Source organism: Rhincodon typus, chromosome 7 (genome assembly GCF_021869965.1).
Source record: "Rhincodon typus isolate 14 chromosome 7, sRhiTyp1.1, whole genome shotgun sequence".
NCBI lineage: Eukaryota > Metazoa > Chordata > Chondrichthyes > Orectolobiformes > Rhincodontidae > Rhincodon > Rhincodon typus.
In genome coordinates, this window is record NC_063338.1 from 83344660 (window position 1) to 83358457 (window position 13798).

The following is a 13798-nucleotide window of genomic DNA, read 5'->3' on the forward strand; positions in this document are numbered from 1 at the left end:
GACTGAGAACCCCCTATTGATTAAGGGCACAACGTTGGTTCCTGTCTCCTATGAGAAGTAGTTGGTTCAATTACCACTGATGGTAGTAAAAGGCTCTGGCCCAAGTTTGATGGGGCGAAATTGGTTGACAAAGATTCAACTTGACTGGCTGAACATTTTTTGACTAGAAAAAGGCTGCCAGAGTGAAATCCTAATTAAATACCAAGAAGTTTTTCCAGGAAAGTCTGGTGACTATCAAAGCAGCCAAGGCCACCTTGCATATTGACCAAGAAACAATTCCACAATTCTACAATTCTGTAAGGCCCACCCAGTGCCATTTGCCTTATGGGCAAAAGTAGAGGGAGAAATCAGAACGTTGGAAAGCAAAGTAATCAACCATCCAGTCCAGTTTGCAGAATGGGCAGCACCAGTCGTACCATTTTGGAAGCCCGACAGGTTGGTTCGCCATTGTGATTTTAAACAAGCAGTAAATGTCTTTTCACAGCTGGATAAATCCCTTGCATAGAGGATTTCTATGTCAAACTGGCAGTGAGGGGGTGGGGCAGCAGGGGCTATCCTTCACAAAGCCATAAGGGTTTGTACTAATGTACGAGGCAGCCTTTTGGGGTCTCATTGGCCTGTACCATTTTCCAGCAGACAACGGAGAACATTTTACAAGGTCTACCCCAGGTATTTATCTATATGATGTGCTAATAATCAGGACGACCAATAAACAGCATTTAGAAAACTTGGCAACACAAACATTTCTCCCATGCAGATGCATGCCTTGGAAGGGAAAAAGTGTGTTCCAAGCACCTCAAGTAACCCGCATCTACTTAGGCTACACCTGCAAGACAGGGTTACACCTGTTGGAAGATAAAGTGTGGGCGATCAAAGGTGCCCCAGCTCCCACAACTGCACTGGAGCTTAGGGCTTTACTTGGTTTGGTGAATTATTATTGACAGCTCATATGTAACGTGGCCTCCATCCTGGCACCCTTCATCTGCTACTGAAAAAAGGGTCAACCTTGGAAATGGTCTCATTGCCAAGATGTAGCCTTCAGGTAAGTGAAGCAGCAGCTATCATCGCCTAAGGTGTTGGCACACTATGATGCCAAGCAAGATATGGTGCTGACGTGCAATGTCTGCCCTTACAGTTTCTGGGTAGGGATGACTCACTGGTGGCCAGCAGAGAGGAATACCTTATGGCGTATGCTGCCCAGACTTTGGCTGATGCCGAATGAAGATACGTTCAGATAGAGAAGAAAGGTTTGGCAGTCCTCTTTAGTGTGAAAAGTTCCACCAATACCTTTATTTGTAATAATCCTGCCACTAGTAGAGTCTGATCTGGTTTTAAACTTTCTGGACACCCTTCCGGTCACCGCTGATAATATCAGACTGTGGACACAAAAAAGGTCCCATCCTGGCAAAACTAAAGCTGGTGTTGGGGGAAACAAAATGACCATCACGACCAGAATTGAAAACTTTCTAGTCCCGGCGAGACCAGATCACAACAGAGGACAGAATATCATTATGGGGAGTGAGAGTGATTGTACTGAACAAAGGTCGCCACCAGATACTGTCTAAGTTCCACCAGGGTCATCCAGGGCTTTCCAAAATGAAGATGTTGGCAAAAAACTACATCTGGTGGCCAGGACTGGATATCAACATAGCCGTGTTGGTGGGGCAGTGCAGAAAATGCCAACAAGGACAAAATTTACTGCCAGCAGCTCCCCCACATTTGTGGGAATGACCAGGTAAAACTTGACTTGGTTACACGTCAACTATGTCAGTCCTTTCATGGGCTCTTTGTTATTCGCCATTGTGGCTGCTCTTTCAAAGTGGTTCGACATGCAAAGAGTTAACTCATCAAACACAATCCTCGATGAGGATTGAAAAGTTGTGACTATCTTTTGCAATACACAGACTCCTGGAGAGAAAGGCCATCATTTACCAGCCGGGAATTTGAGTACTTCATGAAGTTGAATGGCATGCGACATGCAAGGACAGCTCCATATCATCCAATATCCAATGGTCTGGCAGAAAGAACAATCTGAACTTTGAAGGCAGTCTGAAAGAAACAGCCTACAGCTTCACTCCATACGAAACTGTCTCAGTTCCTGTTTTGATTATGGGACCGCCCCTCATACAACTGCAGGGATAGCTCTAGTGGAGTTGCTAATGGGGAGAAGACTCTGCAGCAGGTTGAAGTATGCCCGTCCGCCTGTGTGTTGGTGGTGAAACAGCATCAGGAACGCCACTACTGGATGCAAGACTTCTTGAAGCAAGAAAGGAAGTTTACTTTGTGGATGAAGTTTGGTGTCAAAACCATGGGAATGGTCCTGCACGGGCAAGAGGCATGGTTGACAGGAGTTCAAGTTCCATGATGTTCAAAGTTCGGTAGGAGAGGCAGTCCTGAACATACAGGTGGATCACATGAAAGCCAAAAACTTTCAAACGGGGCAGGAGCAAAGCATACCCAGCCCCTCAGAACTTCCAGCAAAGTTGTCAGAACCTGTGGATTCTTCCCCTCCGCCTAGCACCTAAGAAACCTCTGGGGATGAGATGGACACAGCAGATGTCGCAGCTTCGAAGCAGTTACCACCTGAAGATGGACCTTGGCTGAGACGCTCCGCACAGGAGGTGGGCCACAGTCCACTTCATGCTCCCAGTATCCGAGGCAGAGCCAAAGGAACCAGACCTGGTGTGAAAATACTCCAGGAGAAGCTACAGGAAAAGGAACAGCCCTACGTCCCCAGTCTTAGAGGGGGAGGGATGTAGTGATTGGAATGAGGTCAGCCAGGTGGACCTCACAGAATGAGTTCCCTGATTGGACCAGGTTAGCAGCCCCAAATCAGGGAGCCCTGCCTGACAGAAATAAACAGGAATGTCATGGGTTCTGCTTAATCTAGGAGCTGGTGCTGAGCTAGCTGGGTCAGTATCATGTACTATGCACGTGTAAATTAAGGGTGACTTGGTTATGGATAGGGGCCTTTGTGGAGTTATTGCAAACCCAATATTAAATAAAGGTTAGTTTCTTCGTATATGGAGCAGTACACAGAATTAATCCATTGTTGATTTTGAATACATCTAGACAACTTTGTTTTCTAAATGTTAACTTCTGTATTATTTTACTCAGCAAAAGTTTCTCAGCAACAGTCCATGCACGAATTCTAAAAATGTTATTGTTTTGGCAACTTGGGTCTATATTAAAAAGACAAATTAAATATTGCTGAAGGGTCCAGAAAGCAGATTCAGAAACAGAAGGGGTATCAGTCAAAAATCTGAAACCTCCCAAGGTACAGGGAATATTAGAGGACCGGAAGGCAGATAATGTTATACAACTATTCAAGAAGGTAGAGTCTGGTAAACTGGGAAATTACAGGCTAACATCTGCGGTAGCAAAATTATTGTAAAACATCAGGGACAAAACAAGCTTCTACTTGCAAAGTCATGGGTTGATCAATAACAGCATGAACTTATGGGCGAAGCATATCAGCCTTGAATGAATAATTTAATAAGGTAGCATAGAAGGTTGATCAAAGTAGTGCAGCACCTTGTAGATGATAACTTCCAGAACTATGAGAAAATATTACAAAGGAAGCTTATAAAGTGGATGGATACCCTCGATCTCAAGGGAAAATTGCAGAATGGAGAGAAAGCAAAAGGTGGTGATTGATCGATGGCTTTTAATCTGGAGGCAGTTCTCCAAGGGTCAATTTTGGCTGTTAGACTTTGCAATTTTATTAATAGCCTAGACTTGAGTGCAGGCAGCAGCATTATAAAGTTTGTAGAAACTTGGCAAAGCTGTTCATCATGTTGAAGATATTTATAGGATTCAGGATGACTTGTGAAGTAGATGGAAGCCTGATTAGATAAAGCTCAATGCATTAAAATGTGAAGTGATCCAGTAACATGAGAAGAAATTGTACTATGAATGACAACACTTTGAAAGGTGTAGATGAGTGGGGAACTTGCTGTTCAAATGCAGAAATCCTTAATGGTGGCAGGGTAAGTTGTAATAGCAGTTAAAAGCAATGGGCTGGTTGGTGGGCTTTATAAATCAATAAAGTCCTCAGCTGGAGTTCAGATAATAACTCTAGGCACCACACTTCTAGAAATGTATAAAGACCAAAAGAAAAAGTACATAAGAGGTCATTAGAATGTTATGGATACTGAAAGATTTCAGTTATAAAGGAGAAGTTGGAAAAGTTGGAAAAGTTGGACTTTTCTTCTTAGAACACAGAGGTTACACAGGTTAAAGAGAAATTTGAAGTGATGAGGTTTTGATAAATAGGGAAAATTATTCCAACTCAAATGATTAGCTGCCATGGATTGAAAATCACTAGAAAATATCTAGAGGGGACAACCTGGAATGTTTCCCTGATATTAATGGAATGTATTTCCATAAATAATTTTAAGAGTCAAGAAGTACTTGAAGTTGAAGAATTCTTGAAGGAAAATACAAGGCTGGTGGATGAAGCAAGACTGCTTTTTCAAAGTATGACAGACTGAATGACTGCTTTCCTTGCTTTAAATTTCAGTGATTCTATGAAAAGCTGAAATCTGAGTATTTTACTGTGGAACTTGAACAGCTGAACTAAAAAGTGATAAATCTTTAGCACCTACCAGTATCGAAACTTTGAACCCAATGTAAAGTAATGTGCAAAAAAGTTCTTCTGTGGAGGTAGTGGTCTTTCTAGTCGGAAGAATGTATGATGCTCCACACAAGCCTTCCACAAGTTCTTAGAAGCGCGGTAGTTTCCCATATTAAAACCTAGTAATGTTTCTCTTGAGTCATGCTGACAGGGAAGAAGTTGACAAAGTTAATGGACTAAATACAAATATATCTTTAGAACCTCTGTTCAGTTTGGTTAGCAATGGCAAAAAACTGGCAGTCTAGTGCAATAGAAAATTCCACTGGAGCAACATGATTAATTGACTTTTCATATAAAACATGCATTCTGGGATCTTAAGCACAAACATTTTGAAAGGTTTAGCAAACCTGTTCACAAATTTGTTAGTCAAGAATCAATATGCGAAACGCAGAACACCTGTGTATTAAAACTTCCCAATCTCCTGGCTATTTGCAGGGCAAGGCTTACATCAACAATATTAGCTTTTTTTGAGCTTAGTATGTGTTATCCCCACCAGATTCCAATGCACTGCTCTTGTGCAGTAGCCCTAACCTGAAGCATACTTGTCAGATTGACTTAAAGTGGTCACCGTTAAGATCTGTCATAGCAATTCTTGCGTTTCCTTTAGGGTTACATGAATCTGTACAAATCAAATGTAAAAAGCAGCAACAGAATTAGCATCAGCAACATGGGAACAAGTTGCTTAGTTTAACTGATACACACCAGTGTTCACATTTCACACAAACCACCTCCCACTCTAATCACCACTTCCCATCCTAATGCTTTCCCACTATTTCCCTTTCTTTCATGCATACTGCAAGCATCCCTTCAAATGCATCAAGATTATTTGCTTGATGTACATAACGGCAAAGCAACTAGAGACAAGATAATGACCAGTACAAGATATGTGTTGAATGCTGATCTTACAGTTCCCTTTGATATAAATACTTTAGTATGAGAGAGTCTAGCTTTTAGCTTCCATGCAGATAGTTATAATTAATTAAAAGCAACAATCAACAGGCAATGTTAACTTGTTTCCTTTTCAGATTCTGAGGGATATCAGTATATTTTCTATGCAAATGTTTTTCAGGTTCTAACATCCATAAGATATTATTTTATTTCTGTGTGGAATTTGTATTTTTTTTCAGAGATCATCTTTGCAGCCTTTTTATTCACTTCAATGAATTGAACATATACGCAACCACAAAGTAGGGGAATCGATCTATGATGCCTCTCTCAGCAGTATGGTCTATAAAAATAAATTCCTGTTGATTCATTCCCTTTATAATGGATGGAAGTCAACTGGCTTTCTGTCCTTATCTCCTTACAGTACTTGATAACTTCTAAAGACCTGTTCCATAGAAGTTACAATACATAAACTGAGTCTTTTAATAACCCTCACTTGAAACCTGGTCCTTCAAATTATGTACAGACTCAGATTTTAAAAGTTAAATAGCTTTAAAAACTAATGATTCTATAAGTTGTCTAGGAATGTCCCCTACAATATGAAGTAAAATGTGCAGATCACACTCTGCAAACATCATATCTGACCAACATTTACCATGCTTTAATGACAGGCTTTTTAAAATAAAGATTTATATGGAACTTCTCCTCAAGGACTTAATTAAAGTTGTAATTTTACCAAATTAAATATCCAAATAAGCATGTCAATAGCATAAATCTCATCTTCATAGATCCATTACAATTTCAGCCGATTTAGAAGAATACAAAATGTAGAACATAGACTTCAGTATCAAAGCATTGATAAACACCAGCATACTCACATCAATTATTGATCATAATCAGGTACAACATTCATAATAAAAGATCATAGTTTGATTGTTCTAATGATTTTCTATTAACATAGAAAGAAGCTGCAAATTTTCATTTGAGTCAAGCAAACAGAGAAAAACTAATGTTTCATTAAAATGTTCTGGTCATTAAAAATTGCTAAATAATGTTAATTCTGCAATCTTAATTTTCATTTAGGAATGATTTCACAAATATCTGTTATATAGGTTCTAGTTATAAAATAAGTTTTGCCAAGTTACTAGTCAAATACATTAAAGCTGAATTATACTCTGCATTTCAGTCTCAGAAGATAGAGAGCAAATCCTCATTAGGAGGCCAAAATGTCATGCAAAAACAAACTGGCTGATCTGTCTTGTAAAATGGTTATGTCTATTTGTAGACTTCCTAATGTACCACCCTGAACATCATATTGCAACTTGCACAAATTTCGATCAGCAAGCTATTTCTAGAATTCAGTTTCTATACTGAATAATTAAGGCTCATGCTGTCCAGTGACTTAATGTTGCTTGAAATTTATTCTTTTTCAAAACCACAATTCACTTGCAGCCCAGTTTGTTACTTCGACTCTGAAGTGACTAAATAAAGTGGGTTTTGACAAAATCTTACCTCATTTGTCATGCAACTTCTTTCTAGTCTTGCATTCTTCCTTGTGCCTACAACCTTTTCATAGACTTGCATTTCAATGACACCAGAGGAACTAATCTATTTCTTCAACAGCATATGTGGAAAATCTCCAGCTTCAAGTTATAACCCACAATCAACAATGCAGTACAGAACCCATAGGGAACATTCTGTGCAACATTTTCATAAATGAAACAAATGAGACTATGGTTGCTTCCAAAGGAAGGCTGGGTTTACTACCATGGAACTGCAGGGAGCCACTCAATTCACGTGACATCACTTCGTAGGACTGGTGTAACAGCTTCATACTTAAAAGTGTTAAGATTATATTATGTAGCAATAAATTTAGTGATGATCCTGAAACTAACTATAAAACTGTTGATCACAGGGGCTCTAAGTAACAGCCCACACTGTCTCACCTACTGCCTCACTCCGTGATGTGACAAGCCAGGTGGCGAACAGGGCATTGAGAAAAGCGACAAGCAGGCTACAGAGGGCTGCAGCGAGGAGATCAGCAAGCAGGGTGTTCAGCGAGGCTGCAACAATGGGCTCACAATGATAGAGGCATCAACGTCTTGTTCCAATGCAGTGTGGATACACAATGTCAGCGGCACTGATTTAATGATTCAGTGCACTGGAATGCAAATAGGAGAAAGTATTTTTTCTTTAAAGACACATTTGATAATCAATTGTAAAAAGAAAAAAAGTTAGGGTCTTCATTTCTCTTTAGTCTTCAACTCATAACAGTTGGCCAGTAAAACAGCAATACCTTCAAGACATACACTATCAAACACTAATAGCAATTCAATATTTGTGTCAAACAAATTTTATAGGTGACATATCCTAAATGTTACAAAAATAATACCAAAGACTAACTCCAATAATCAAAAATTAAGAAATAAATCCAATTTCTGAACTTTTATTTTGTTTATTCCTTTATGGGATGCGGCTGTTTGTTGACTAAGCCAGTATTTGTGGCTCATCTTGAACTGCTCTTAAATTAAATCTTTAGCTTAATTGGTGGTGAAATGCCTTCTTGAACTGCTGCTGCTCGCCTGGTCTAGGTACACCGCTTGAAGACGATGTGTGGTTTGGAGGGATCTTGCAGGTGGTGGTGGTGGTCCTCCCATGCATCTGCTGCTCTCGACCCCCCCCCCCCCGCCAAGATAAGTGATAGGGGTTGTGGGTTTGGATGGTACTGCCAACAGAGATTTGGTGAGTGAACCTTAAATGTGCAAATTGAAGCCACAGTATTGGTGATGGGGGAAGCAAAATGTTTATGGTGGTGTATGGAGAGCTCACTCAGTGGGATAGTATTTCCTGGTGTTGAGCTTCTTAAGTATCGTTGGATCTATATTCATTCTGACATTGGACAGGATTTGAGGATTCAGGAGGACAGTTACTAGCACAGAGTTTCTGGATTCTGATCCGTTACACAATTCAATTCAATACAATACAATACAATACAGAGCAGGAACAAGCCCTGTAACTCACCATACCTGCATCGGTTCCCGATCCTTATTTAGGCCCGCTAATTATTGCCCATGTGTGGTTCTATTCCTCCGTTTGCCTCCAGTTCATGCGTTATCAAGAAACATCTTAATCGTTGCTAACGTGCCTGCTTCCACTGGTAGTGCATTCCAGGCACCCAACACCCCTCTATATGAAAACTTTTCGCTGCACTTTCCCTCTCTCACCTTGAACCTGTGCCCTCTTGTACCCTCTTCCACCCTGGGATAAAGCCTCTGACTATCCACCCTATCTTGTTCCTATCTATGGCTTCCCACGTAAGTGGGACAGTCAAGAAGGCACAACAACGCCTCTTCCTCCTCAGGCAACTCAGGAAATTTGGCATGTCCATAAGGTCCCTCACCAACTTCTACAGATGCACCATTGAAAGCATACTGTATGGCCTGGCATGGCAACTGGTCTGCCCAGGACCATAAGAAATACACAAGGTGGTGTGCACAGCACAGACCATCACGGAAGCCAACCTTCCATCCACGGACTCTATTTATGCGGCTTGCTGCCGCGGAAATGCAGCCATCATCATCAAAGACCAATTGCACCATGGTAATGATCTCCCACAACCTCTTTTGTCAGGCAGAAGATACAGAAACCTGAACACACGCAAGTAAGTTCAGGAACAGCTTCTTTCCAGCCGGTATCAGACTGTTGAATGGATTCTAGCCTCAAATAATGTAACCTGTATGCCTCTAAGACTTTTTGATCTGTACGTCCTTCGTTTGCTGTGATCTGCCTGTGCCACTCGTAAACAAAGCTTTTCACTATATTTCGGTACACGTGACAATAAAATCAATCTGCTTTGACGACCTTTATTAGGTCTCCCCTCAGCCTTCACCTTTTCAGTGAAAGACAATCTGGAGTTTATCCAACCTGTCTTCATAACTAAAACTCTCCAGACCAAGCAACATCCTGGTAAACCTTCTCTGTAGCCTCTCCAAAGCATTCACACCCTTCTGGTTGCACGGCGACCAGAACTGCATGCAATATCCCAAATGTGACCTAACTAAACTTTTGTATAGCTGTAACATAATTTGCCAACTTTTGTGCACCTGAATGCCCAGTTCCCCCTATGTCAATGCTCCTAAGGGTTCTCCATTTATTATATAATTTGCACTTGAATTTGATCTTCCAAAATGCATCACTTTGCATTTGCCCAGATTAAACTCCATCTGCCACTCTTTGCCTAAATCTGCAACCTATCTACATCCTGCAACTCCACCAATTTTGGTGTCATCTGCAAACTTACTGATCAGACTACCTACATTTTCCTCCATACTTTTTATATATATTATAAACAAAGGTCCTGGCACTGATCCGGGCAAAACACCACTAGTTACTGATCTCCATTCTTCAAAGCACCGTTCCACTGCTACTCTATGTCTTCTATGACCAAGCCAGTTTTGTATTGATCTAGCCACTCACCCTGGATCCCACAAGACTATACCATCTATATCCGCCTCCCATGAGGTACCTTATCAAATGCCTTACTAAAGTGCATGTAGACAACACCCATTACCCTTCACTCATCAAAAAACTCAAATCAAATTGGTCAGACATGACCTTCCCTGCACAAACCCATGCTGCCTATCACTAACAAGTCTATTCACATTTGGAAGCTAATCAATCCTGTCTCTCATTACCTTCTCCATCAGCTTTCCTATCACTGATGTCAGGCTCACCGGCCTGTAATTGTCTGGATTGTCTCTGCTTCCCATCTTAAAGAAACAAAATTGGCCATTCTCCAGTCTTCTGGAACCTCACCTGAGGCCAAAGAGGATGCAAAGAGGCCCCAGCTATTTCCTCCCTTGCCTCCTAGACTATCCTGGGAGAGTTCCCAACCGGCCCTGGGGGATTGTTCACCTTAATACATTTCAAGACACCCAACACTTCCTCCTCCATTCTGTTGACCTCCCCAAGAGTATTCACACACCTTTCCCTAACCTCAACATCCCTCACGTCCCTCTCTTTGATCAATACCGATGTAAGGTACTCATTAAAGACCTCATCCATTTCCTGTGGCTCCACACATAACCTCCCTCCTTTATGCTTGTGTGGGCCTACTCTTTCCCGAGTTACCCTCTTGCTCCTAATATTTGTATAAAATGCCATGAGATTCTCCTTAACCCTGCTGGCCCTCCCAACTCCCCATCTGAGCTCCTTCCTACTTTCTCTATATTCTTCAAGGACCTTGATTTTAGTTGCCTAGACCTTAGGTATGCTTTTTTTTGAACTAAGCTGATAATTTCTCCCATCATCCAAGGTTCTCAAACCTTGCCATTCCTGTCCTTCATTTTCACAGGAACATGCCTGTCCTGAACTCTGACTGGTCTTTAAAAGACTCCCACATGTCAGATTTGAATTTACTCTCAAACAGCCGCTCCCAATCCACATTCTCCAATTCTTGCCTAATTCGGTTATAGTTGGCCTTCTGCTGGTTCAGCAACTTCATCTGAGATCCACTCTTGTCCTTATCCATTAGGAATGAAAAACCTATGGAATTATGGTCACTATTCCTAAAATGCTCCCACACTGAAACTTTGATCACCTAGCCAGACACATTTCCCAATACCAGGTTCAGTACGGCTTCCTCCCTTGTTGGACTATCCATATACTGTTTCAAAAAACTCTCCTGGACACACCTGACAAAATGTTTCCCCATCCAAACCCATAGGACTACTGGAGATCTAGTCATACAGCTGAAGTTAAAATCACCCACAACAACCCTGTTACTTTCACATCTTTCCAGAATTTGTACGCATATCTCTTTCCTCTATTTTCCCGATGGCAGCTGGGTGCATTGTGATTTCACCCTTCTATTCCTGAGCTCTATCCACAATGCCTCACTGCAAGATCCCTCCAGGGGGTCCTCCTTCAACACAGCTGTGATATGATCCCTGATCAGTAATGCAACATTCCGCCACCCTTGACCTCTTTTGCTCCCTCCTCTGTCTCATCCAAAACATTGATAGCCTGGAATGTTAAGTTCGCAACCCTGTCCGTTTTTCAGCCATGTCTCTGTGATAGCAAAAATGAGTGCATGCATTAATCCAGGCTAAGGCAATTGTTGTCACCTCGGTGTTTGCACAGTTAGTCTAGTTCAGCTTTTGGTCAATAGCAACCCTAGAATGCTGGTAGTTCAGAATTCAGGGATGCTAATGCCATTGAATATCACAGGGAGTTGGTTACATTCTCTCTTGTTCAAAACAGTCATTAATTGGCACTTGTTCAGCATGAATGTTACTGGTTACTCATCAACCCAAGCCTGAATACTAGCCAGAAAAAAAACATTGCTGGAGAAATTCAGCAGGTCTGGGCAGAAAGCAGAGTTAGAAAGCAGTTCCTAGTCTGGTGACCCTTCATCAGAACTGTTCGCAGCTAGGAAAAAGTGATATTTATGCTGAAGCCGAAGTTTTTTTGGGAAGGTGGGGTGCAGATGGAGTCCCGAGATAGAGACATGAAAGGGGTAGGCAGACAAAGAGATTGTGGATAGCAGGTCAGGACAGGGGAAAAGCCAAATAAGTGATAGGAAGATGTGATAACAGGCTGAGGAGTACTTCAGAATAGGTGATTGTGGTAAAAGTACAACACTAGCTGTTAAAATATTATGGGGTGTCAGGTGAGTAAAAACCATGATGGATTGAATCAGGCTCTAATGTTACTGAACTCTATGTTCAGTCGTAGAGCCTGTAGGGTCCCCAAGCGGAAATTGAGATCTTGTCCTCTGAGCTTGCACTGAGGCTCAGTGGAGCACTGCAGGAGGCATGCAACAGGAAATGTTGGCCAGGGAACATGGTGGTGTGTTGAAGTGGCAGGCAACTGGAAACCTGTGGTCGTGGGACAGATTCCTTACATGAGGCAGAATGTGAGCATGTCTAGTCAAAGTACCTGTGAGAGTTGGTGGGTTTATACAGTCTATATTAGTGGCCAGCCTAACACCACAAATGGAAATAGATGTCGAGAAAGGCAAGAGAGTTGTCAGAGATGGACCAAGTGAACGTGAGGGCAGTATGGAAATTAGAAGGAAATTGATAAATTTACTGGTTCACAACAAGAGAAAGAAGTAGCACAGAATATGTCATCTATGTACCAGAAAAATCCGTATCGGCAATGCCAGCAGGGTAGGCATTCTGGCTCCTGAGCCCATCCACTCCAGGTGGCTGCTTCTTCCCTTACCCTTTTTGTCTTCTATTTCTTTTGTGTTCTTCCTGTTGGTTGTGGCATCAAGGAGAGAAGCGACCAGACTGGGTTTCATGGTGAGGTAGCGGCCTGGCCTGGCAGTAGAGCCAGGGACTCCTGAATGTGGTGGGCCTGGAGTGGGGACTCCAGGTGTCAGCGAGGTGGTGGCTGAAGAAGTGATGTAGTGGTATGCTCATAGAGGGGACTCCAGGCATTGTGGAAATTGCAGCTTCAATAGAGCCAGGGACTCCTGGTTGTGGTAGGCCCGGAGCTGGGGTCTCCTGGTTGTCGGTAAGGCGGCAGTGGAACTGGGGCTACTGGTTGCATGGCAAGCGTGGGTCCAGCACGGTTGGCTAGTCAGCAGGGTTGGCTCAACGATGAAGAGACGGTACCAAGATTGCGGCAAGGGTGTTTTTGGTCAACTGGTTCAGGGCTCAGCACACATGGTGGAGACAGCAGAGTGAAGATGTATTTTCTCTCAGCTTTGTCTTTTCATTCTTGAAGCATTCAAATGATGCCAGATCGTAGCAACAGTTGAAGCTTTCACTGTATTTTACCGTGTTGGTCATTGTAGAGTACAAGTGACAATAAATCATCATTCATTCAATGAATTGTGAGGAAGGACCCGAGTAGGACTGGAACAAGGAATGTCACACAAACCCCAGAAAGAGATAGGTATAACAGGGTCCATGCAGGTACCCATGGCCACACCTTTGATCTGAAGAAAGTGAAAAGAATTAAAGAAGAAGTTGTTTAAATGAAGATAAGCCTGACTAGGCAAAAGGAGGAAGACGTGGACCAGTTCAGGCCTTTTTTCCAGGAAGAAGTGGAGGGATCTGAGACCATCCTGAGGGCAATGAATGTGTAAAGGGATTTCATGCCCATGGTGAAGAGACAGAGGCTGAAATCTGCAAACAGGAAATTTTGAAACTCGTATTCAGTGTCAGAAAAATCACACGTGAGTGGGAGGGACTGAACAAGGGGAGGAAAAAAGAGTCGAGGTAGGAAGAAATAAGTTCCACAGGGCAGAAAAAAAATGGGTCTGCC

The 13798-nt window shown here is 42.2% G+C and overlaps 1 protein-coding gene across 5 annotated transcripts in view; it reads right to left on the bottom strand.

The window, feature by feature from the left end:
- ptpn4a (protein tyrosine phosphatase non-receptor type 4a) overlaps positions 1-13798 on the bottom strand; it is a 276928-nt gene that overhangs the window by 87670 nt on the left and 175460 nt on the right. For all 5 annotated transcript variants that reach the window (XR_007262457.1, XM_048598845.1, XM_048598844.1 and 2 more), the window contains one exon: positions 4608-4780. Coding sequence is in view for 4 of the 5 variants with exons in the window: in XM_048598845.1 (XP_048454802.1) it covers positions 4608-4780 (173 nt within the window). In the remaining variant the exon portion in view is untranslated. The remainder of the gene's footprint in view (positions 1-4607; positions 4781-13798) is intronic.